Source organism: Phocoena phocoena, chromosome 15 (genome assembly GCF_963924675.1).
Source record: "Phocoena phocoena chromosome 15, mPhoPho1.1, whole genome shotgun sequence".
Lineage (NCBI taxonomy): Eukaryota > Metazoa > Chordata > Mammalia > Artiodactyla > Phocoenidae > Phocoena > Phocoena phocoena.
The window spans coordinates 72,707,973-72,734,635 of NC_089233.1; the positions used below are offsets into that span (position 1 = coordinate 72,707,973).

General features: G+C 50.2%; 1 protein-coding gene across 1 annotated transcript; it reads right to left on the reverse strand.

Moving 5' to 3' along the window:
• Window positions 1-1,465: 1,465 nt before the first annotated feature.
• On the reverse strand, window positions 1,466-20,034 carry SDC4 (syndecan 4). The gene is made up of 5 exons (XM_065893299.1): window positions 19,966-20,034; window positions 7,053-7,191; window positions 5,904-5,950; window positions 4,885-5,083; window positions 1,466-1,617 (listed from the first exon to the last, which is right to left on the reverse strand). Exons 1-5 carry the CDS (start codon window positions 20,032-20,034, stop codon window positions 1,466-1,468), a joined length of 606 nt encoding a protein of 201 aa, XP_065749371.1.
• Between the last annotated feature and the right edge of the window lie 6,629 nt (window positions 20,035-26,663).

The window sequence follows — 26,663 nt, forward strand, 5'->3', positions numbered from 1 at the left end:
ACACCAGCCACCAGCCACATGTGGTTGCTGAGCACTTGAAATGTGGTTACTATAACTGAGGAACGAACGTTTAACTTCGTGTACTTTTAATTGATCTCAACGTGGCTAGTGGCTGCCATATTGGATAGCACTGCTCTCCAATTTTCTCTTAAATTAGGAGACAGCAAATGAAGGAACCCCAGCTAGGCTCAAAGCAAAAGCTAGAGAGAAGGTTTCCAGCCCAATCAGGAGAAGGCACCAAGGAACAGGACCAGAGAAAGAGGCAAAAATCCACTCAGCCACACAAAAATTCACTCACTCAACCACCCAGCCAGCTTTACATGGGCATATCATATCACACTATTTCCTGAAAAAATATATTTATCTATTTTGCTAGAACCAAGGAAGAATAATAATATATTACATGAAAAAGAGACACAAATATCCCATCCCCTAGGTTATGTTTTGGGATCTGCTAGAAAACTATATTTCAGCAAAAGCTTCTTAGAGGAAGCAGCTTTAGAAAGGGCCAAGGTCATAAGCAGGGAAGTATGAAGAATTAAAAAAACAAAAAACACGGGGAGGGGATTTAAAGAAAAAGAGGCAAGAGGGAAGGAGAGGCCCTGTCTGAAGCTATAAATAGTAAAAAAAAAATTAATAAAAATTATATCTCCAACTCTGCTCTCTCTTTCGAGTAACAAAAAAAAAACATTAAATACAAACTTAGCAAGTACTGTGGAAAGGTGCAAGAGGGAGGAGAATGCCTCGGCTTCTGTGTATTCTTGCCCAGGTAGAGAGGCTCTGTACAAAGGAATGAACCATTAAAAAAAAATCCCACTAAAAATAGACTTATGAATATTCTACAAGTCCATTTCACAATGAACTTTCCGCTCTTCTCCCCACCCTCCCCAAATAAAAAAGGTTGATTTCCAAAAGTCACTTGGAAGAGCCTAGAATGGCCCAAGGTGTACCACAGACTCTCATAGTGTGGTTGCAGGTGCCCTTTGAGGGACACAACTCCAGGTGCAGATAGATGGTTCTGGTTCCTTCTCCCAGCTCCTGGCAGAGGGGCCAGGCTGTGGAAGGAAGCGAGGGAGGGAAGAAGGCCGGGGGTGGGGGCCCCCCTCCAGCAGGATTCACACAATAGCTTAGAAAGGCTCTGGATGAGGCCTGTTCAGTACAGGCTCTCAGCTGGGCCTCGATTCTAAACCGGAAGATGAAGAAACGATCCAATCCCAGACTTGGCCTTGAGAAAGGCCAAGTTTAACCTTGTTTTTCTGCTGGGACAATGGAGGCCCAGAGAATCAAGAAGAGGCAGGCAGGAACAGTAGAAGATAATGTCTCTTCTGACACTGAAACCCTAATCGGAGCTGGAGATGCTGATAGATCAGGACTGGGTTGCCCTCCCCCTCCCCTAGTGTCCACCCTTCAAAATCCTTCAGCGGCCCTCCCCCGTGAAGTCCAAGTAGGTGCTCAGGAGGAAGCTTCAGGCGTAGAACTCGTTGGTGGGGGCTTTTTTGTAGATAGGTTTCTTGCCCAGGTCGTAGCTGCCCTCGTCCTTCTTCTTCATGCGGTACACCAGCAGCAGGACCAGGAAGATGGCAAAGAGGATGCCCACGCCACCGCCCACAATCAGAGCTGGAGAGGAGAGAGGGGAGCGGTGAGGTGAGCGCTGGCTGCCCGTCGCGACCTCGGGGTACACTGGCCACTTCCGCCTGGTCGGTTCTCCTACCACTAGACGTCCTCGCCATCACTCCCCTGGGTGTGCTGTGCTGATGCCTTACTGAATTTGATTCTCACAACCTCATTAATGAGAAGGGGGTCACTGTAAGTCACCGAAAAAACCATAGAACCAGAGTGACAAAGGCACCATTCCAACCCACATCTGCTTGAGTCCAAAGCCAGGCTCTTTCTCAACACCAGGCCAACTCCCAGCTCAGCCCTGAGCCAGGAAGAAGAGAAACTGCAGGCTGTGGAAATCCCCCTTAAACCTACTTACCCCATGGTCCTTAGCACAGCGAGCTCTCTAGCTGACCCCGTGTGCATGCATCCCTGTGCAGACCTACATTTCTGTAGACTGGTATATACATTCTATACACACGCAGGTATATGCTGCCATACACAGTTACCACATGCGAATGTGTCCACACTCCCACGTTATAGATAATTATATATGTGGTTTGGGACTTCCCTGGAGGTCCAGTGGTTAAGACTCCATGCTTCCACTGCAGGGGGCACGGGTTTGATCCCTGGTCGGGGACCTAAGATCCCACACGCCGCACGGTGTGGCCAAAAAAATAATTGTACATGTGGTTTATGTCCCTACATACGAACTCATTGCTTAAGGCCTACGTTCCATTCCTATCTCTGCCACTTAACTGGCTGCGGGATCTAAATAATAAAATTCCTTCATCTCTCTCATTGCAAAATGGACACAAGAGTGCCTTTCTCATAGGTTTGTCCCCAGGATTAAATAAATTAATCCACTTAGAGAGCTCAGAACAGTGCATAGCATATGCTCAGTACTCATTAATGATGAACCTTCGTGGTTTATATCTGTGTCCCTAGCACCCTGAATCATTCTGGCACAACAGTAGGTGCTTAATATATGACACAGTTTGGCTCAGAGAGGAGCACTGGACGAGGGCACCTGGTTAGTGTCAGGCAGGTGTGGGCTTTTCAGGTGAACGTTATGTTCTCTGTATGACACCAGGCTGCCCGGAGGGCTCACTCCTGTTTGTTGAGCGGGCAGGGATATCTCCCAGAATCCTTTCTGTAGCAGATTGAGTCCCCTAATTCAGTCTTAACCTAAGAAGATTAATTTTCTGCCCCTGCACACACTCCAAATCCACGCACAGAATGGGGACAGAGTGGCAGAGAACCAAATCGGGCTCTTTCTTGACTAAAATGACCAAAAAGCAGCAACAAAGTACCCCCAGGAAATACCAGAAAAAGGACGTGGACTCTCAGGTATCAACCCCCTTCCCGTTTCTATCGCCTTTCCCTCTGATGACTCCTCTGTTAGACCCTTGGTCTGTGCTGGGATTCCCCACAAGGTCAAGGCTCAAGGACAGTCTCAGAAGTGCCTGTGGTCCTAGGTTCCAATGCCAGGTCTACCACTGTCTGGTCTTGTGCCTTTGGACAAGTGACTAGGCTTCTCCAAGCTTCAGTTTCCTTATCTGTAAGAGTATAGATAACCAGACCTGGCGGATATGGTTGTTATGGGGACTCAATGAGGCAGGTGCATTAATCACATGGCACATGACAAGCACTGGATAAAGTCCCAGGTGCTTTTTAAAAACTACTGGAATGGAGGGTCCCACCTCAGCTAGCTCAACAATATAACTTTTCAACTGAAGATCTCACACTTGTGTAATTCTCCATTGGAAGTATTGAGATGACCCGGTTCTCTCTTGCTAAATGACCCAAAGTAAGCGGTTTGCTTTCTCTGGGTCTGAGTCTCTCTATGTGTAAGAAACAGGTGTTTGGACTAGATCAGTGGTTTTTACGTTTTTCTTTAAAAGCAGTAGAATGCTTAGTTGGTAAAAGCCAAAACCTTACGCTTATCCCACATCCACCAGATAAAAGTGAAACTCTGTGGGTGAAGAAAGATGGGGCAGGCTTTACCTCTGAACTTCCACCAAGTAGTTTGAAACTTACAAAGGTTAAAAGGTCTCTAAGGGCCCCTCTAGTTTCGACAGCATCCCTCACCCCACCCACATCACACGTAAAGTTCAAAGAACATTGACTCTGGGACCCGTGGGCCAGGGTCAGTGCTGAGCTGGGCCCAATGTCCCCAGGGGTTATACCCTGGCAAGATGCAGGCAAGATCCTTCATCTGTCCTGGTTGCAGGCAGCGCACAGGGCTCTTTCCCTGTACCTCCAGCCTACTCGGAGCTGCCGGCCCAGCTGCTTGCCAGAAGACAGGAAAAACCCAGCCTGGGCCCAGGGTGCCCCTTCACCAGGCTGGTTCATCCAGGCTGGCCCTCGGCCTGTAGAACCTGGCCAGAAAGGGAGTTCCCTCTGACAAAGCCCCCCACCCAGATTTGGGGACCCCCACAGCTGCCAGGGAAGAAGGGAAGAAGCCAAATACCACCCCAGCTGAAGGCCCCACAGCCGGGCTACACAGAGCCACTCCTGAAGCCTCTCCCCGGGACAGAGCTTTCGCCACACAGCACATTACAGTCAAGAATGCTACAACTCTTGCCAAACATGTACTCTCTCTAGGCCTCTGTTTCTTAATCTGGCCCATGAAGTTTCCCTGGGTGCCACCTACTAGTAGTATACTATACTGTACCGTCTACTATTGCGAACTATACAGACTAACCAGAACGGCCCTTTACAGTTTGCCAAGTTATTTTAGATTCTACTTTTCGTGAAGTCATGAAACCCAAGGGGATAGCAGTTTACCCATTTGCAGACGAGGAAACTGAGGGTCACTTCATCCACTGAGGCTGGAAAGCTTCTCAGCCTGGGTCACAAGGCTGCCAAGTGACAGCAGGGGGAGGCGAAGACAGCCCAACCCAAAGGAGCCTCTGGGCTTTCAGGGGAAGTTTTCAAGGTAGGTTAAACTTTTAATAATTGACTCCCCAGGTGCTAAACTCAGGCTGGGAAAGTGCTTTGTAAATAAGAAAAGGACTTATGGCAAGTGGATGACTCAACATCTATTTATTTTTGGCCCTTGATATGTAATTCTTCCTCTCTGTGCCATAGGCCGCACACAGAGTCAGGGTCACCTCTTTGGGGAAGCGTCATCCTTCAAGGCCCCAGGGCACCCAGGGGTTGTAAGGAAGGGGTACCAAGTTGCCTAATGGGCTAGAGGCATCCTTGCCTGCGGCTCTATTCTGCCCCCACCTGAAGCCCTCTCCCCCTTCGGGGTATCTTGTGGGAAGCATGGGACCTTACCTGCCAGAACCTCTGTCCTCTCAAAGATGTTGCTGCCCTGGGCTGTGCTGGACATGGACACCTTGTTGGACACATCCTCGTCCCCACCAAAGGGTGACATCCTCTTGGGGATGACCTCATTCTCCTCCAGTTCCTTGGGTTCGGTGGGGACCCGGCTCCCAAGCCCTGTCTTCTCAGGGATGTGGTTATCTAGAGGCACCTGGATAGAGGGAAGGAAAAGAGACCAACACTCAGCGTGGTTTGGGGAGGGACCAAGGGCAGGGGACAGGGACATTCAGCCAGGTGAGGAATCTGGTTCTGCATCTCGCTGGCCAAACCACGTGGTCCTAGAGCAGAAATCAGCAACAACCTCTCAACAATTATGCTGTCAACTTTTCTAGTAAATCTGTCCCCAAAAGGGAATGAATAATGTGACCAAGGGCACAGGGAAGCAGGTGTTCTAGAATATTCTAGAGTAACAGAATATTACCATTCTATTCTGGAGGGTGGTTTGGCAAAACTGCAGGAATAGCTTCTCCATTAATGCAGCAGTTTTGCCTCTGGGACTCTGTCCTAAGGGGCTAATCAGAGATTTGTGTAAAACATGCTTGCTGTAGTGTTGTCATTGAAGGATCAAAAAATCATAAACCTCTTTTCCATCAATAAGGGAAACTGGGTGAACTCTGATTACGCAGGCCATAAAAATGAATAGGAAAAACATTTAATTACGTGGGGAAATACTCATGATCACTTTAAGTGAAAAACGAAGTACATAGAACTGTATGTATAATTCGATATTAATGTTGGGAAATACCTAGAAACGCACACCAAAAATAGGCTGGAAACACATCTAAGTGTTTATCACTTACTGATTACCCCTGCAGAGAGGATGGCTTGCCCATGACCCATAGCTGTGCCTGTCCCAAGAGTCCAGGGCCACAAATAGAAGCCTTCTTGCAGAGTGAGGTCAGACTCCCACTTATTCTGCTCCCCTCAAGAGGTACTAAGAACAGGAGACGCAAAAGTGTGTAGCTGCTTACCGAGGGATGAATCACTTCCGGGAAGATAGGGGTGTCCTCTGAGTCATCTGTAAGGACAGAAAGGCCGTGTGAATGTGAGGTCGGTTACCCCCAGGTCAATGACCCAGGGCTGGTGAGAGTTCGAAGTCACAATCGGCCCCCAAATGTACAGTGTCCAGCAGGTGATCATTCCCACCCCAGCCGCAGTCATCTCATCTGTAAAATGGGGCTCCTGAGACCTGCCTCCCTGGCTCTTTCACAGGAATGTTGAGCTGGTAGCTGGGCAGATTTTTTTGTCAGCTCCAAACTCTTGCTCCATATAGATCCCAGGACCAAGAGCATCACCCGGTAGCCGGTTAGAAATGCAGAATCTCAGGGTCCACTAAAGCAAAATCTGTATTTTAACAAGATCTCCAGGGGATTCATTTGAGAAGAATCTAGATTGCAACAGTAAATATTAGAAATTGCAATATTCGTGTATTTCCCGAGTGTGTGGTAAATGCCGAGGGCTTTCACTCAGTCCCAACTCCACAACACAGACACCGATGCACTGTCATTTCTATTCCCATCTTACAGATGAGGAAACCAAGGCTTAGAGGTCACCGAGTGGCAGTTGGAACTCAGGACTACGTGTCTCCAAAGCTCAAACTTCAAATTATTACACCACCTCACACATAGGAGGGATGCTTCTTGCAGTTCTGTCTAGCCCGGCAGCCGGAGCCAGGAAGTCACAGACCAGGAGAGTTACCGGCCCCTGGTCTGGGCCCCTTCACTACTCCCACGCCCTCTGAAGCAGGGGGTTTGCTCTCCGTTCCCACCCACACCTCTCATCACCTTGCCCCCAGGATTCTGAGCTGCTCCCTTTCCTTTTCAAAGGAAGAAAAACACTCAACAGTCCTCCTCCCCACACCCACCCCACCCAACCCTGTCCGAAGGTGGACAGGTTCGGGCTGGCGCAAAGATAGAACTAAAATTGAACTCAAGGCAACAAACCATTTGCCCAGAGAGGGTTTCAGGGATGGGTTGATCCGGCAACTTTTGTTTCCCCCCTTTTTAGGGGGAGGGGCACGATAGGAAAATCCAACTTCAAGGTGGGGTCACCCTTGTAGGAGGAAGAGGATGGGTTCCCTCCAGCCCTGGGCCCCGGCCTGCCCACCACACCCTCCGTACCCAGATCTCCAGAGCCAGACAGCTCAAAGTCATGGGGCTCCTGCCCAGGTACCCCAACATCCTCGTCGTCCGGTAAGTCTCCGGAAAAGTGTCGGCCTTCTAGGAGGTCTCGGGGGTCGATGACTTCAGTTTCTCGGATCTAGGGTAAAAACAGGAGACACGTCAGTCAGTCGCCTCCCAGTGCTCTATAGCAGCCCCTGAACCCTGGAGAGGCAGTGAAGTGGGCGTTCAGGAAGGTGAGCTGGGGTGCTGGAAGAGGATCAGGCCAGAGCCTGGAGACCTGGGTCCTGGCCCCCTCCTGGCCCCTAACTTGCTGTGTGACCTTAGACAAATCCCATTCCCATTCTGAGCTAATAAAAATATAAAGGTGGTCATAAACAGAATATAAATATCTTAGGTGCCCTGTACTGAGGCACTTGCTATATGCCAGGCTCTGTTCTTAATAACTCTAAAGGCCAGTCTTTAACTCCATTTTATAACTGAGGAAGCTGGGTATCAAAGATATTAAATCATGTTCTCTTGGTGACGGGAGTAGCAGATGGAGAAGTGAGGACTCCACATAGGGCTGTCCGCCTTCAGAGCCACTGTTCCCCATCCACACTCCAGGGCGCTATGATGCTATCACAGCTGATTCACCCACGGCAGGGAGAGGGCCACTGGTGCTGGTCTCGCCCTGTCCAGGACAACTTTCCCAGCTGAGTCGGACTGGGCTGACTTACTGATTACCACACCCCAGGACAGCTTCGGGTCAGGGCTCTGCCCGGAGCTAGGGACTCAAGAGTACATGAGCACACTCGTGTATTCAGCCTTCCAAACATCTCCCACAGAGTCATTCTGCGGTGTGCTAAGTAAGCCCTGCCTCTGCCCTCACAGACCATCCACTCCAGGACCCATATGTATCACTCAGCTGCCACCTATTGGGGCTAGCTGTTCACAGCAGAATCTTAGGTCCATCCCCACTGAGAAACTTTCAAAAAGAAAGTATGAAAGATCCAGGAAGGCGAAGAACTTTCCCCAAGTCCTACAGAACATCAGCTACCCTGCTCCCATCCCCTCAAGTTCAGCTGAGTGTAAAACAAAGCTCCTTCAAGAGAGTCGGGAAATATATGGGATGCGCACCACCCTTCCCCCTAGCTTCTGGGCTAAGCCTTCCTCAGCCCACAGAACAGCAGTCCTGGGCAAAGTTCATTCTTTCACTAATGAACTCAAATATTAAAGTGCCTATTATTTCCCAGAAGCGTCAGGGTTTCGAATACGTTCAATACGCACCCCTGCCCAAGACATTCTCTTTTCCCCAACCCCCTAACTGCAGGGGGTGGAAGGTCTCCTCAGAACCAGGAACACCAGCTGGAGCCCAGGGAGGTCCCTGTCCTCCCATTTCACAGAATTTGCAAGATGAGTCCCGGACACAGCAGTGACTTGCCCAAGGTCACACAGTGAGTTAGCTACATAGCTCAGGAAAGAGGCCAGGGCGTGCTTCTGACTGCCCAAGCTGTCCTTCACCCAGCAGAGACTTGCCAGTAACACAGGGGAGAGCCTGAGAAGGAACATCCGTTCCTAAGACGAGGTTACCATCTGTGGGAGAGGCCCAGGCTTCCGGGGAGAGGTGGGCGGAACCGGACTATCATATCAGGTCCCCTTCCACCCTGTCAAGGGCAGCTGGATTCCCGGAAGGGAGCAGGGTCAGGCCGGGAGGAAGGCAGTGGGCAGGCAACCCCCTCCCACCGCCAAGGCGAGAATCTCTGCTGAACGCTTGGTACACGTGGGGGTGGGGAGCCAGAAGGGGTTAAGCCCTGGTGGGGGATGACTTCATGACTCGGGAATCAGGAGCTGTGGGGTTGCCGGCGCTGGAATTCCAGCCCCCGCACAGCCCCATGCCTGTGGCTTCAGTTTGGCAGCACTGGAGGAAGGCTCCTCCGTGGTTGCGCAAGCTGCCTGTACCTAGGGTGGGGTCCCTGTGCTCTACCCCCATCTCCTGCTGCAAATTCCCCTGGGGCCCAGAATCAGAAACAGCAGGACCCCGGCGGCTTACCAGACTAAGCACTTAGCGTGAATGAGCTCCACCTCATAGCCCTTATTTGCAGAAGTATTAAGAGGCGCGCGGGGGTGGGGGTGGGGGGCGGGGGCGGGGGCGGGGAGATACTCAGAAAATTAGTCACTTCCCCGAGATCACCCAGGCAAGAAAGTGCCCACACTGGACCAGAACCCAGGCATGGGTCACCTGAGCCTTTAGCCACATACGGATAAACACATGCATGAACACACGTGTACACAGAGTGCCCGCCTACCTCGGTTAGGGGGGAGCCCTGTCAAGCGGAGGTCAAACCCAGCCCAGGAGGGAAAGAGAAAGAAGGTACTTTGGCCGCTTGCTTATCTGGCCTGGAGACCATTCAGAGCGCAAAGTCCTCAGGATGGGGGCTGGGGTCCCAACACTTGTTTCAGGCTGAGACCTTCCCCTACCTTCTCATTCCCAGGAGCCACGACTGGTTATTTATGAATCCTGCCTTTCTTTTAGTGGGTGAAAGTGCCGAGGAGTGTTTCAAAACAACCCACGGGATCAGCACACTGACTGGTTGGTAACAGCTCTGTTTTACATCAGGAAATGAAGACCAAGTCTGCAGCAAAACCCAGGCTGAAAACTAGATTGATTCCTAGTTCAGCCATCTTGGGGGTCACCAGGTCATCCCTAACCCTTCATTTTTTGTTGTTGTTGGTTTTTTTTGTTGTTTTTTTTCTGCGGTACGCGGGCCTCTCACTGTTGCGGCCTCTCCCGTTGCGGAGCACAGGCTCTGGACGCGCAGGCTCAGCAGCCATGGCTCACGGGCCTAGCCGTTCTGCGGCATGTGGGATCTTCCCGGACCAGGGCACGAACCCGCATCCCCCGCATCGGCAGAAAGACTCTCAACCACTGCGCCACCAGGGAAGCCCCTAACCCTTCATTTTTATACCAGGTTCCTTGAGAGCATAAATGACTTTTCTTAAGGTCAGGAATGGCCAGAATTAGCCAGGATTAGATCCCATCAGACACCTATCTCAGCTCTAAAAGGACAGGGATTGGGAATTCCCTGGCGGTCCAGTGGTTAGGACTCCGAGCTTCCACTGTAGGGGGCACGGGTTCGATCCCTGGTTGGGGAAGTAAGAACCTGCGTGCCATGTGGTGTGCCATAAATAAATAAATAAATAAGCAAGTGGACAGGGATCCCTAAAGGAACCTGCATGGCGTGTGGTGCGCCATAAACAAACAAACAGACAAATAACTAAATGGGCAGGGATCCCTAAAGGCTGCATTAGATGAGCCCAGGTGCCCTCTTACAGCAAGTCAAAGGGCTTAGGAGGAGCTCTGTGAGGCGTACTGACGGAGGACACAGGAAATTAAATCCTCTCCAACTACAGAAGTGGCCCCTTCTCTGCCCAAGACCCCTGACAAGAGGGAAATTCCCAAGTGGGCAGAATCCCTAAGACTAGACCAGCAAGACTCAACCAGGCTCCCTGGGATTGTGGGCAAGTATCCCTTTTGTGTCTGTGTGTGGATGGGGGGATGCCAAGAGCCCGTCCCTCCCCCACCCTCTTTTCAGACAAGGCCCATTCAGTCTGAGATGGCTTTGAAGAACCAGGCCCCCCAGCAGCCAGGCCGAGCCCTGACCAGAGAGGGACTCCACCCTGCACCTGGCTCACCCCATCCCTGCCCGGGGAGCGTGTGGTCACACGTGTGTGCACGCACAGGCACCCTCTCTGGGCCCTCAGGTCTCTATATCTTTGTCCTACTCATAGACACACAACAGGAATCAGCAGCTGAACAAGCAGACCCTGGTGGGCACCTGGGGTTGCTGCCTGGAGGTTTAGGGATGCTGGATGCTTCCCCAGAGTCTCCATAGCAAAGAAGAGGGGTAGGCGCTATTTTGTGCTGTAAAGACTAAAGCCTACCTACAGAAGGTGTCTGAGGCCCAACCATCTCACTTTATTACCCAGATTAAAAGATAAGGGCCTTTGCCAAGGTCACGCAAGCAGAACTGGACTTAGAACTTAGGTCCCTAAAAAAAAAAAAAAAGAACCTAGGGCAGAAATAGAGACACAGATGTAGAGAACAAACATATGGGCACCAAGGGGGGAAAGTGGCGGGTGGGGGGGTGGTGTTGGGATGAACTGGGAGATTGGGATTGACTTATATATACTAATATGTATAAAATGGATAACTAATAAGAACCTGCTGTATAAAAAATAAATAAAAATTCAAAAAAAAAAAAAAAAAGAACCTAGGTCTCTGGGCTCCTGGGTTGGACTTGTCTTCCTTTCCCACTTCTAGGGTCTGGGCTGCCCCTAAAGGGCTCAGCAAATCCACAGGCAGCAGCTGCCACTCCAGATATAACCCACATCCGATCCTTAGGCGAATGGCATGAAGCTAGGAGACGTCACCAACCCTACTGCAAAGTCCTACAGCTTCAGTCACCCAGGAAAATCATGGGGCCAGGCACCAGTACCCACGGCATGCCAGGCACCAAACTGGGTTTTTCTCCGTATGAGTTGTTTTTATTCACACAACAGCCTTGTAAGGTGCTCTACCCATGTTGCCGGAAAGAGAACTTCAGTTGAGTCATTCATGTAAAGTCACGGAGCTAGAAAGCGACAGAGGTGGGATTCAAACCTAGATCTTTCTCAAGACCATGTCTTAGCCACAACCAGACTTCTCACTGCCACCCACAATTTACCTCTCCACACCGGTGCCACAGCCCAGAGCATACAAATTCTAGGCCAGGGCTCCAGGGCACCCCTTCCCCTGGTCAGGGAGTAAACAAAGGTAAAAGTGATATTGCTTGAACAAAAGAACAGAAACTTGGCTGGGACACCGGGGAGAAGTTCAGGGTCAGAGAACTGGTGAGAGGAAAAGAGAGGCGAGCCTTCCCCCACCTGGCCCTTCCCCAGGGGAGGAAGCCACCCCCAGGGGTCAGGGACACACTCGACCCTTCTTTCGGGGGTGAGACCAGAAGGTCAATTGGGCAAGCCAAATTTGGGGGGAAGCTGGGATGCCGAGTACCCTGGGCCCTAACTGCTGAACCCAGCACAGTGGTCCCGGCAGGAGATCCCCAGAAGGGGCCACTGATCCAGGCATGGTCCTCCCCCATCCTCCTTCTGGAGGGTCAGATATCCTCTAGAATGAGCAAAACCTGGGTGCCACAATCAGGACTCTACATGTTGGCAGAAATGGAAGGATCCACCACCAGAGTGGTGACCTGTAAAGACAGTTCCACCAGCAAACCACAGTCCTATCACTCCCTAACTATACAAGCCTGGGCATTTATTTCACATCTTAAAGCCTCAGTTTTCTCTTTTTGTAACCAGGGCTAGTAGCACCTTGCTGAAGGATGAGGATTAAGTGAAACGCATTGGGGTGTGCAAGGGACCCAACACGTGGCCCGGTACACAGCAGGTGCTCAGTGAGTAGCAGCTATTATTAATCCCCATCTGCCTTCCTTCTGGCTAAGGGGATTAGTGCTCAAAGGGTCAGAGAGACCTGGGAAAAGTTGTAGAAGCAGTTGCATTGCTAGAAAAGTGGTTGGTGGGTGGGGAGGTGCTTTGCAAACTGCGCAGGGACATACCCTATAACTTGTATTTATTTTGCTTCCGAGACCAGAGACTCTTTAACAACCAGTCAGGCCCCCTGATAGAAGAGAGAAAGGTCCAGAGATGGGCAGAGATCTGCGCAAAGTCACACAGCTTGGAGCAGATAGAGGCAGAGGAGAGACCAACTGCATTTTTCCAAAAAGAGCAAACGGCAGTGACCAGAGAGACACTTGAAACTCTACTTGGGGACCTGTATCCCCAGAGTATTTCCTGACCTGCCTTGAGGATGAAAAAGATATCTAGAAGGCCAGAAGAAACCACACACAAATCCAGGACCTGGTGTGCTGGTATGGGAAGGGTTAAGCCAGGTCTGGGGATGGGGGTTCGAATGTCGGCCCTGCCCACTCCAAGGTCGGGTTACTAGGAACACAATCGCTCAGGAGAGAAGCCAGGCCTGGCATTGCCAGCAGCTTTTCACCAATCCCCCCTGCCCATCCAGGGCAGCTCCAGGACCCAGGGGTGCCAGCTAGTAATAGAGACTGGAAGGGGAAGGGTGGGGGGAGCTTCTGGAGCCTCTGGACATCCCCCTGGCCGAAGCCGATGCGGCATCCTTGTCACTAACACCCCGGATAATCGTGGGAGATTCTCTCTCTGGGCCTCGGTTTCCCCACCTATGAAAGGCGATTCTCAAAGAGACAAGCCTTCCTCTGTCTGGAGGCCTGGTAACCAAGCTGGGGACTGCTCCGATTACCGATTACCGGTGGAGACAGCCGGGAGGGGGCTGGTTCCCTCAGGGCCGCAGAGACAGAGGTGCATTGAAGCTGGGCTGGTAATCTAGGCAGCGGATCCGAGGTCCCTGCTGGATCGGAGGGCAGGGTATAAACAAGCCTCCCGTGTTCTCTAGGGCAGAGTCGATATAGCCTTGTCTCGGCCGATTAGATCAGCCCTGGGTGCTGGCTTCCTGCCCCTTCCCAGCCTCCCCCGCCACTTGGGGAAGCCACAGCTCCAGATCAGGTCAGTCTGTCCCACAGACGTCTCTTGGCTGGGCTTCCCCAGGGCAAGGAGTGTCCCAGCCATTGGTCACCACTGCCCCCATGCCCCGAGGTTGAACAGTACAGCCAGTCCCCCGCAGGCCTGGCCACGACCGGCCGGGCCCCACCAAGTCACTGTTTCCACACATACCAGCCTCTCCCTGCCTCCCCTTTCCATTACCCCAGGTGTCACCTGACTAGCAGCCTCTGGTACTGTGCCAGAGAAAACTGGGGCAGCCGAGCTCCAAGCCTGAAGGAGGGGGAGGGGGGGATGCAGAGTAAAGCAGCGGGGAGGGGGCTGAGTAGGAGGGCCTGGGGGTGGGGTGGGAGGTAGGGAGTCACAGGGGTGGGTAGGGGGGACCACAGAAGGCTGAAGCTGTTAAGAACTGTTAGGATCACAGAGTGGTCTTTTTGGGGACTCCTGGAGCCCTGTGAGAGGGATAAAAAGTTCTGAACCCCAAGAACCATTAGCTACTGGTTTACGTTTCTCAGCGCGCACCCGGACAACCACCTCCGCACGCCAACCTCTGGCCAGGTTACGAACCCTTGTCTAGCCGCTAATAATAAACTAAACTTAAACCAGAACTTCACAAGTTTGCCAGACACTGATGACGACCCCGGAGTGACACAGGTGTTTTATAGAGGACGCTGGGGCTCACACGGGCCAAATGACTTATTAACTAACTGCGTGTCCCTGGCTGAGCAGTAGAGCTGAGACGGGAACTCAGGTTTTTCTGACGTGAAACGTACCCATTTTCCAGTCTCCCAGCCTCCCGGGGACAGGGCCAGAGGGGACCACGCCCAAAGATCACCAGTGAGTTAATAACAAACCCGCCCAAGTCAGGTAGCTTGAACTCTTCGGGTTAAATCAGGCCCCAGCTGTTGACACAAGCCTTTCTCCTCTCTCTCCCTAGGCATCACACGATGAAAACATCTGAAAACTGGCATTCCAGAACACTGTACCTTTTCTGTCCACCATCACACTCCCTCCCCCAGATCCCAGGGCGGTTTTTTTTGCAATTCCCTCAGCCTCTGGACTGGAAACACCGGCCCTCCCCCTACTGCACAAGGCTCCTCCAGCACGGGAGGCCAACCCCTGAGGCCTCGGCAGTGTCCCGGTTGTCCGGTCCCCCTGCCCCGTCTCTCTCCAGGCTGAACAATTGCTCAGAAGGGGGATTCCTACCGATCCCCGCAGGAGGGCTAGGGCTGCCGGGAACTGGTTCTTGTTTAAATATCAACCCATCCGATAATTAACAAACTTCTAAGACACACAAATAGGAGATTTGGGCTCTGTCAGCCCCACCCTAGACTCCTCCCTTCCCACCTTGCAGCTGTTGGGGGGAGGGGACAGAGCTCTCCTGGGGCCCGTGAGGGTGGGATCCTCTAAAGGAAAGGACCATCTGGCATCAAGGCAGCCTGGGCAAAGCTGGGAACTTTCACTGAGAAGGCCTCCTGCCTACCAGGCGGGATCCTAAGAGCTTCACTTGCGGCCTTGTCATCTCCTACAAGCCTCCCCACAAACCCCATCTTCTTATAGACCAGAAAGCAGAGGCTTGGAGCGGCCCAGTGGCCTGTCCCAAGCCATGGGGCTAGTAAGAGGGGGGGCTTCACATCTCTGGAGTCAGGTCTGCCTAAATCCAAATCAATGTTCCAATCCCAAGAAGCAAGAGAGAGCGTCAGAAAAATCAGAATCCTGGGATCAATCTGGACTGGACCAGCTTTGCTCTGTAAACTCATATCAATTGCAGCCTCAGTTTTGCTTTAAGGGAGGCGGTGGGGTGGGGAAGAACTACCTGCTCTGCAGGGGTCACTTCTTTTCTTCTCTTTTGCTCTACGTAATCTTTTTTTGTTTTTAATTGAAGTACAGTTGATTTACAATGTTGTGTTGATTTCTGCTGTACAGCAAAGTGATTCAGTTATACGTATATATACAATCTTTTTTATACTCTTTTCCATTATGGTTTATCAGAGCATATGGACTATACCTCCCTGTGCTATAGAGTAGGACCTTGTTGTTTATCCATTCTATGCGTAATAGTTTGCATCTGCTAACCCCAGACTCCCACTCCATCCCTTCCCCACCCCCTTTCCCCCTTGGCAACCACAATTCAGTTGCAGTAGTCAATTCTATTCCATCAGAGGCCACACACAGGCAAGGTGCTGTGAAGGTCTGGGGCCTGGTACTAGTATTTCCTATATGTCCCTTCAAGGCCCTGGACACTAGTTGACTATCCCTAATAGGCCCCCAAAGGACAAGGTGAAACTCTGGAGCCCATGCCAACATGCCCACTGCAGAGCCATCCTATTAGCCAAGAGGTTGAAAGGAAATGGGTGATTCAGGAAGGCCAGCTACCACTCTCCTCCAATGACTCACAGAGCCCTGTCCAGCCCCTTCCCCCAATTCTAAGTCGTCACTTGGAAATCACACCCACCAGTCCAGGAGGCCGAGGACAGCTAGGAGCCAGTTCCTCCCAAGAGGGACCTGGGGCGGGGGAGCCAGGCCAGGCTTCCCACCCCCTCATTCAGGCCAGCTCAGCACTCCAAGTACTTGGAAAAGCCCTGTTTCCAGGAGCTGGGGATGGCAGGAGCTGAATGTCTCCACCGCCCGCCTCCCCACCGTTGCTTCCTGCGTAGACTCTTAACCAAGGATGCCAAGAAAGCTCCTCTCTCCCCACCAGAAAGGACCCTTTAGAGGGCTTTGGTCCAACCACCTCATTCCAGAGTTGGGGACACTGAGACCGAGAGGGCATGTTTGCTCAAGGTCACCCAGCGATTCAGAAGGAGGACCCAAGGCATCTACTATCAAACCCAGCCAATTTCCTCATCTGGAATGTTCTCCAAGGACCTGCAAATCAGACACCTTGTGTTACCTGACAGACCTGGTTCTGACCTTGGCAAGCCCCCACATTCCTCTGAGCATCACTTTCCTGTAAAAATGGAGACAATAATACCTACCTCACAGTATCACAGGGAGGCAATCACGTTAGTAATAAATAACCTCAGTGCACCTGTTAGAATGAAGTTACATGCATACATTTATTTGTTCATTCATACACACATTTCCTGAGTACTAATTATGGGCCAAGTATTTCACTGAAAGTGAACAGAGCAGAGTTCCTGGCCTGGGTGTGTTGGGGTCTGGAAGAGGGGCGGAGGAGGAAGGGCTCAGAATTTGATGGGGTATGTTAATACCCTCATGAGCCATAAGTTTCTTCAAGGGAGGGAATGCCTTAGATGTCTTTATGGTTTCCACAACCCTTTCAAAGAGTAGCTACTTAATTATTAATAGAATATCCGAGCTGGAAGGGGCTCTCTATTCAGTTCAAACTCCATTTTACAGATGGGGGATGGCAACCCAGAGAGAGAAAGGGACCCAATCTCACAGAGCCCTCCAAAGCATGGCCCAAATATTTTCCTTTGGTAGCTCTCTGTGCTTCTAAGAATTCCAAAGAACTCTCTCTGGCCACTCAAGGGTCCTAGACCCCCTGGGCTTCCGTCCCCACGGCTACTTCTGTGCGATCATGGAGAGAATTCTCAAGAAGACCAGAAACATCTCTTAGCTAAAGTACACGGGGTGCGTGGGGGACACTTCCCCAGGACTGACTGGGCCTGGTGCCACGTCTGTGCCCCTGGGCAGCAACACCACGGGGCGGGGGTCCAGCTCCCAAAACAAGGCTGCCTTTAATTGGCCAGGGAGGGAGTGGCAGGAAGGCAGATCAGGGGAATGCGTCCAGCTGGACAGGAAGAACTGGTTTAGGACGGCAAGCCCCACCAAACAGAGAAGAGTCTGGCTCAGCCTGGGTTCCCTTCCCAAAACCTGTGGCACTGAGGGGGCGGAAAGGAGGGCACTACGCACTGGGAGGACAGGCCTTTGGCTTAAACCTAAACTTTGGGCAGTGGCCCCAATAGCATTATTGGAGGGGGACTACAGGACAAGAGATTCTGATGGCCTGGGAGCTCTCTGCTACCCCAAGATGGTACCATTTCAACTCATTTGTAAAGTGGGCATAATATAATCCCCACATGCTAGGGTTTTTATGAGAATAAAATGCACCAGACCTGGTATATGGAAAGCACTCCATAAACAACAACTGTTATTACCAAAACCGTTCTCTCTGGGCCTCAATTTTCTCCGCCTGCAAAAAGAAAAGTGTCGACCGGATCATCTCTGTGGTTCTAATCCATCTGTGACTAGGTCTGATTTTTCCGGCCACAACCTTGGGAGGAAAAGTGCTAGGAGCAGGGTGCGGGGGAAAGGGGGGAAGCCCTGGGACCCAGTTCAAGGTGGACGATCTCGTAACATTGGCCAGGAAGGGAGCGCTGAGGTCAGGATGAGAGAGACGGACATCTCTCTCAGGAAGCAGCTGCCTAGGGCTCACTTCTCCAGCTGATGGGTCACCACATACCCTCCCCCAAACCACATCCTTCTGACTGCCCCCAGGCACAGCTGCCTGCTCCTCCCCCGACCCCCCAAGCGCCTGCAGGCTTGGCAGCCCCTGAACCAATACCGGTATGTTACCTCTCAACCACCAGGGTCCTTCCCCTTTTCCCCACACCACCCAGGCCGATGCGACATGCCATGCCATTCCTTCGGATGCCTCCACAGCTGTGACGCCAACACATCCTTCAGCGGCCTAGTTTAGAGCACTGCACGGGGAGCAGCAGGCTTGGGTTCGAGTCCTAACTCAGCCACTCACCTTTTGGCAAGGTTGCTCTTCTTAGTTTGGGGAAGTCATCACCTCACTCTGGCCCTCGGTTTCCTTCTACTCCAGAATTCCTTGTGGCCGGCCCACCCCAAATCTTTTATGGATTCTAAAGAGTGACCCAGGGATGAGACATAACAGCAGCCACTCAGAGTAGCATCAGACTACACGTCAAGATACGTGCAAAAGAGAAAAAAAAGGGACCTGGAAGCCTGTCTGCTTCATTTGCATCTGACTCAGCCTCTTATCAGCTGTGTGACCTTGGGCAGGTTAGTTGACCTCTGTAGCCTCAGGACCAGTTTAAAACAGTAAACAGAAGGGCTGAATTAAACTAGCCGATAGAGCCATTACAAGAGCTATTAGAAAGCTATTAGAACAGTACCATAAACACTAAATGTTTGCAGTCATCACTCAGGGCTGCAGTTGTACGTGGGGACGGGGTCGAAGGGGGGCTGGGGTCAGGGGTGGGTATAGCTCAGGGTCTCACCCATACCTCAGATGAAGCCTGCCAGGCAGAAACGAGCACCCCTAAGTAATCCCAGAGGAATAGGAGCCCCATAAAGAATTGACATTAATGATTAAACGTCACTGGACTTGCTCTCCCCAAAACCGAGGTTTAAGGGCACCAAGGAAGCACAAAGCCCAGGCTTTTTTGGGGGGTGGGGGTCAGATTGCCTCTCAGCAATTCCTGCACCCCAAATTCCCAGATGTGATTGGCTCACTCCTTCCCAGCTGGCTGCTGGGACGAACGGAGCTTCTGGTGGGCCCCAGACTTTGTAAACTACAGCAGGGACCAGTAAGCGGTGAGAAGGACGCTCCTCGGGGCTCACTGAGACCTTCTCTTCCCCCAGCCCCGCTTCACCCCACCCCAAAGTGGGAGCTTTAGGTTTCCCCAGCGCTAAACGCTCTTGGGGCGGAGAGCAGAGACTTGACTCCTGGCCAAGTGGTGAGCCTAAACCGTCCCCTCCAGTCCACCCTTGAAAAATCAGCGTCCCAACTTTGTAGGGACCCTAAAGAAGCACTGGTCACCTACTGTCCCAGTCCCCCATACGCTTTGGGCCGATGGGAAAATCGAGACTCAGAAGGGGCAGGGCCTTGCCCGGAGCCACAGGCCAGTGGCAGGGCTGCGGCCAGAACGGAGGTCAGGGCTCACTTCTTGCCCCGGTGTGTGAAACAAGGCCCTGCAGAACCCTAAACCCCTCCCCATTCCTACTACAGGCAGCCCTCTTCACTCCCAGGCCATCTCGGATTCTAGAGGGCGAGAAGGGGAGTCAGGGCTCCGACCCTGCCCCAGGATCACCAGGGAAGGGGCGAGAGGGTGAGGGGAAACGAGGTGACACCAGCTTAGTCACGTCCGAGCCTTGAGCCCGCGGCGGGACTGAGGCCAGAGGGAGACGGGAAGCGCAACAGGCTGGGGGCGCACGGCGCGCGAGGGAGGCCCCCACCCCCCCTCTCCCCGGAGCCTCCGTGGGACCCTGGAGCCAAGTTTCCAACAAAGTGTCTCTGGCCTCTGCGTCTAGCTGGGGGCGGCGCATCCCCCTCCCCATTGCCCCCGCATCGCAGGATCCCAGGAACAAAGGCGGCACCAGTCCGTCCCCCCGGGGATCTCCCAGTACCCACCGACTCGGCGGCGACGGCAAGGGCGCCCACGAGGAGCCACAGCAGCGCGAGCAGGCGGGCGGGGGCCATCGTACCACTGTCCGGAGAGAGCGCGAAGGCTGGTGGCCAGGGCTGGCGCGCGTGCCCTCTTATAGGCGGTGATCGGTCCCGCCCCGGCCCCGCCCCAGCCCGCCCCCGTCGCCCGCACCCGCCAGGAATTCCCCAACGAAAGCTGGGCCTCCGGGGCGCTACGCCTGCCCGCCCAGCTGGAAACCCGAGGGACCCGCCCCGTGGACCGGGCCGCTTAGTCCACCTGAATCCCTGGCCTCCAGCAACCCGGATCCCCGATCCCCTGCTAGGCAGGTGACGGGAGATCACTGTGCCTAACCCCGTTTTACAGATGGGCAACTGGGGAAACTGAGGCCCACGGAAAGGAAGGACTTGTCCAGGGTCGTGAATTTAGATTAGCGCCCTTCCAACCGGGTACGCTGCCCTCTGAGGGACAGAAGACTTTCCAAATGGGCAGTGAATGCGGGTTGTTTTAAGGCAGGGGTCAGCCATCATTTTCTGTAAAGAGCTAAATATTTTAGGCTTTGCAAGCCAGATGGTCTCTGTCACAATTACTCAAACTCTAGCACAGCAGCTCAAAGGCAGCCTTAAATGTTAATACTTCAAAGGACAGTGGCTGTGTCCTGATAAAACACTATTATGGACTCTGAAATTTGAATTTCATATAATTTTCACATGTCACGAGATAGCATACTTCTTTTGATTTTTTTTTCCCCCAACCATTTAAAGATGTAAAACTATTCTTAGTGGGCTGAACACAAACAAGCTGCAGAGCAGACTTTTTAGTCTTAGGGTGGCTGACCTCTGTTTTAAGGGATTTGTTTTCCAGATTTTGAACTTCTTAAAAAGTTTGATCTCCGGCTTCCCTGGTTGCGCAGTTGTTGAGAGTCCGCCTGCCGATGCAGGGGACACGGGTTCGTGTCCTGGTCCGGGAAGATCCCACATGCCGCGGAGCAGCTAGGCCCGTGAGCCATGGCCGCTGAGCCTGTGCATCCGGAGCCTGTGCTCCGCAACGGGAGAGGCCACAACAGTGAGAGGCCCGCGTACCGCAAAAAAAAAAGTTTGATCTCTTTGAGAACCGGTGGACAAGTTTATCTTAATTCTGAGATCTGCTCCCACCCTTTGTAAAAGATAGTTTCATGTTCTCCTTATCCCCTGAATATCCTCCTTACAGTGTATATTTGTGTGTGTGAGTGTGTGTGTGGGGGGGGAGGGGTTTGGTAAAATTCTCTGAGGCCCCAAGTACAAATACTGTTGGAATTATTAGGGGGGGAGTATTCTATGACAATCAATCAGTGCCCAAAGTGCCTAGACTTGGGCATTGATTGTATATATATATATATATATATATATATATATGTATATATACACACACACACACACACACACACACACACACACACACAGACCTGTATATATACCATAAAGTTATGTGTACATATAATACACATATATATCTATCTTTCTAAGGCTGAAGCATGGCTTCAGAACCAGGGTATTTGGCCTCTGTTGGCACATTATGAATTCATACACAAAGTGGAGACTTGGGAGTAACTTTCCCTCTTCCATACCTTAATTATTATCAAAGGATGAAAATCTTTTTTTTTTTTTTTCTTTTTTGCAGTACGCGGGCCTCTCACTGCTGTGGCCTCTCCCGTTGCGGAGCACACGCTCCAGACGCACAGGCCCAGCCGCTCCGCGGCATGTGGGATCTTCCTGGACCGGGGCACGAACCCGTGTCCCCTGCATCGGCAGGCAGACTCTCAACCACTGCGCCACCTGGGAAGCCCCAAAGGATGAAAATCTTTTGACGCAGAGAGCCTTTGACAGTAAAGCAAGCTTCCAACCCTGATCATGTTTTTCCCTACAGGTTTAAAAGTGAGCAATCAATTTCAGCTCTTCTCAATACTCTTCCTTAGGATTTGGAAATAAACAGAAAATAAATGAATTTCAGGTCAGAATAAGAAATCCTTTTGCAAGTCAGATGGTTTTTGCAATCCTTGATTTCCACAGAATGGAAGTAAGGTCTAATCCAGTTGTCAGTAGATAGATCATTAAAAATAATTTTTGATGATAGGTCACTATGCAATTTCAGTTACCTGTCATCACGTCATTGTAACAACACTCCTTTTGTTCCCATCAACTTCATTAACTGAAGAAGGTTTCTCAGCACTTACAGCCAGCCCTGTGCTGGTAAATGTGTAATAGGTTGGGAGAGGCGGGTAGTGCTAATTTGTACCATTGGCCAATTTCTGTGGTGTAAATACTCCCCCAGGGCTGATTTCAAGCTACCAATGTGATGTCACTGAACACAGAGTTGGTTAGAGATGAGCAGTATTTCTACCGCACAGACACAATAGTTGCAGATAATATCAAGAGCATAGATAACAGTAAAATGTAGGGAAATAATTAGTAAGTGATGAGTTTTGAGTACTTATTTCCTTTGTTTTAAATACAGTTCATTTAACTGTAAGTTTATATAATTTAATTTTTTGTAATCATTATGTGTTACAACTACCCACAAAATTTCCCCAAATTGAACCAGTACAAGCTGGCTTTGGCACACCACTGTTTGACCGCAAGAAAAAAAGAAAAATGGGCACAAAATTATTGCTAAAAACCTATCTCATTCTAGCACAAGCAATATTCATTCAGGGATATGTGACTCATGGAGCAGGGAACCTTACTTTTTCTGCTTAATAATCATCTAAGTTTGTAAGACAGGTTTCCCAAGTGTATACATATGTCAAACGGTATGCTTTAAATACATGTCATTTATTTTACGTCAATTATATCTCTATAAACAGTTAAAATTTTTGTAAAACCTTTTTTTGAATTTTATTTTATTTAGTTTTTATACAGCAGGTTCTTATTAGTTATCCATTTTATACATATTAGTGTATACATGTCAATCCCAATCTCCCAATTCATCACACCACCACCACCACCCCCCTCCCCGCCACTTTTCCCCCTTGGTGTCCATACGTTTGCTCCCTACATCTGTGTCTCAATTTCTGCCCTGCACACCGGTTCATCTGTACCATTTTTCTAGGTTCCACATATATGCATTAATATACAATATTTGTGTTTCTCTTTCTGACTTACTTCACTCTGTATGACAGTCTCTAGATCCATCCATATCTCTACAAATGACCCAATTTCGTTCCTTTCTATGGCTGAGTAATATTCCATTGTATATATGTACCACATCTTATTTATCCATTCGTCTGTCGATGGGCATTTAGGTTGCTTCCATGATTTGGCTATTGTAAATAGCGCTGCAGTGAACATTGGGGTGCCTGTGTCTTTTTGAATTATGGTTTTCTCTGGGTATATGCCCAGTAGTGGGATTGCTGGGTCATATGGTCATTCTGTTTTTAGTTTTTTAAGGAACCTCCATACTGTTCTCCATAGTGGCTGTATCAATTTACATTCCCACCAACAGTGCAAGAGGGTTCCCTTTTCTCCACACCCTCTCCAGCGTTTGTTGTTTGCAGATTTTCTGATGAGGCCCGTTCTACATAGTTTTTCAATAATCATTGGCGAGTAACTAGCAGAAAGGATTGAGGAGTGCTAAGTTAAGACAGTTAGTGAAAGCTCTTCTATAAATCTATCCTAACCTTCTGAAATTAAGAAATTAATCTCAGCTAACCATCGGAAAAAAAAAAGAAAGAAAGAAATTAATCTCTGCTTGTCCAAGTTCTGAGAATCTCTCTGAAGGCATCCAACATGTTTGAATGTAGTTATTTATGAATTTGTGGGATTTTAAACTGTGTTCCTTGGATTGGGGATAAAAGTATGTGGATGGTCCCTACTTCTGTTGGGTATGTGTCTCTATGTAAAGTTTTCTGGGGCATAAAATTTGAGTCTCTCTTCAGATCCACAAAGTCCTGACCCTGGAAGAGTTAAAAACAATTTGACTGGACCCTGGGCCCCTTTAAAAAGTTCTAATAGGTTTTTTCTTGGCTCTCACAAAACAAAATGCAGTAGTACAAGGTTTGTAGAACTGAACTGAAGTCCCCAATTCCCTGCACCAGACTGAGACACCAAGCTCAAGAAGCTACAACAAATCCTGTGCTTAATGACCCACCTCCAAGGCCTCCTCCTCCAGGAAGCCTTTGCAAATCCCTCATTCTTTCCTTCTACCTCTCATCTCTCCTTCCCCTGAGATAACTTGTATTTCATTTGTCCCTCTCCTTTGGCATACATCCCTTTCTCACTCGTGTTAGAGTTAGAAATTAAGATCCCAGTCTTCAGGGTCAGAAAGATCTGGGCTGTAATCCTGGCTGTGTGACCTGGGGCAGGATACTTTACCTCTCTGTGTCACAGTTTCCTCATTTGTAACTTGGGAGTTGTCATAGTTCCCATATCATGAGTGTTGAGAGTGTGGTTCTTAGCCCATACCTTGCACATAGATGTTACCCGTTGTTATGATAACAGAGGTCTACCTGTGACAGTCTCGAGTTGGGAAGCTCCCTCCCCAACAGGTCTTCACACACAGTAAACAACAGGAAATCATGTCACTATTTTCAGAACATCTGAGAGAGTGAGTCCTGGGGCCTTCTCTCTCCCAGAATGGCACCAACCCTCTCTGGTCTTCTTTGCTCCATGCAAATCTCTCTTCAGCTCCAGATAATGACAACCTGGGGTTTCCAGAGGCTGTGGAATGTCCAGCCATTGCCTTGCATAACCACAGAAACTGGGAACACTGGGCTCAGAAGGATTCTCCCAGCCCATTCAGTCCAACAGCACTCCCATTGAGACAGGCAAACCAAGGTCCACACAGTAAGTCAGCATCCACAAGGTATGTTAAAGAATTCTCCAAACAGCCCTCCCCTCTTTCAGTCACTCTTTTTCCTTGCTTTGCTTGACTTTTTTTGTCATAACACTTCTCTTACCTGACATCATATATTGATCCTTTTTCTTGTTTATCATTCACTTCAACTTCAGACATAAGCTTCACGAGAGCAGGGATATTGTCTTGTCTACGGAGAGATTCCTAACACCTTGTCCAAGATCTGACACAAGTGGATATTCGGTGACTCTTTGCTCTTTGCTCTGTGGATAAATGGATAAATGCCATTTGAATGTTTTTCCATAGGGGCTCAGACATAGAAATTCACTCATTTGGTCATTTAAGTAATAAACTTTTTTTTCTTTTCTTTTCTTTTTTTGGCTGCATTGGGTCTTTGTTGCTGCGCACAGGCGTTCTCTAGTTGTGGCGAGCGGGGGCTATTCTTCGCTGTGGCGCGTGGCCTTCTCATTGAGGTGGCTTCTCTTGTTGTGGCGCACAGGCTCTAGGCGCGTGGGCTTCAGTAGTTGTGGCACGCAGGCTTAGCTGCTCCGTGGTGTGTGGGATCTTCCCGGACCAGGGCTCGAACCCCTGTCCCCTGCATTGGCAGGCAGATTCTTAACCACTGCGCCACCAGAGAAGTCCTGTAATAAACACTTGATGAACATCTTCTATGTGAGAGGCCTTTTGAAAAACCATGGTGGATGAGACCCCATTCCTGCTCTTAAGCAGCTCCCTGATTAGTGAACAGTAGCTACCAGGGGCCAAGAACATACTATATGCCAAGCTCAGGGCTGGCAACTTTATATGCATCTTCTCCGTGTTAGTGCAATGCTTCCAAGTGCAGGGAGCAATGTCTCACTCAGGACTCTTTAAGAAAAAAGGGCTTGGGGGTTATTAGAGGGATATAGGGGGGCCAAAGACTGAAACTGAAAGGAAGATATCAATAGCTGAGGTGATTCCAGGGGCTGGCAGACTTATCTTCAGCTCTTGAAGCCTGCCTGATCTTTATTTGAGGGTATCTCCTCTTCCTGGATGTGTGCCTCTGTCTCTTTTACTGACTTACTGGCTCTCTATTCTAGTCTGAATTTGGGGGACAGCCAGTCTGATTGGCTTGGCCAGTAGCCTTCATTGTCTCCTAGAGTGAGGGCTTTCAGGTCAGACCACTTCTTGGATTACTAGTGGGTCTAGAGGGTGAACGTCATCTAGCTTCTAACATATCCTGAACAGAGGGTTTGTTTAGTTAAAAGGGAAGGTTGAACATCATCCTCACTCTGACCCTGTAATGTAGTATTACTTCTATCTTACAGATGAGAAAACAGGTTCAGAGAGGAGAAATGACAGCAAAGCTGTAACAAAGCTGCCCTGGCTGACCTACAAACTCACCATTGAGAAATACATGCTGATTGCTCCTGAGATTTGGGGGTTGTTTGTTATGCAGCAACAGCTGACTAATACAGGATTGAAATCAGGTTTCATTGATTCTGTCTCACTGTGTTGTCCCACTGAGTTCGCAGCTCTCATTCCTGTTCTCCCCTCAAAAACATCTTTGAAGTATACTGTCCCCAAGGGAGCAGAGAGGAAGATGCTAGAAAAGAGGTTGAGAGATTGGTCCCTGAGAACCTCCTGCATACTGCTTCCCCTGCAGTCCCCTGCTCTGACAGCTAGAGAAAGGCATAGATATTAGTAATTCCAACCATTCACAGAGTACTATGTAGTTCTACAAAGAGATTTCATCTAGGTTATTGCATCTATACACCCCAAACAGTCCTAGAGGGTAGCCAGGGCTGGTGTTACTATAACCATTTAAAAACGAAAGCTCGGAGAGATGAAGTGAGTTTCCCAGGTTAAGAAGCTT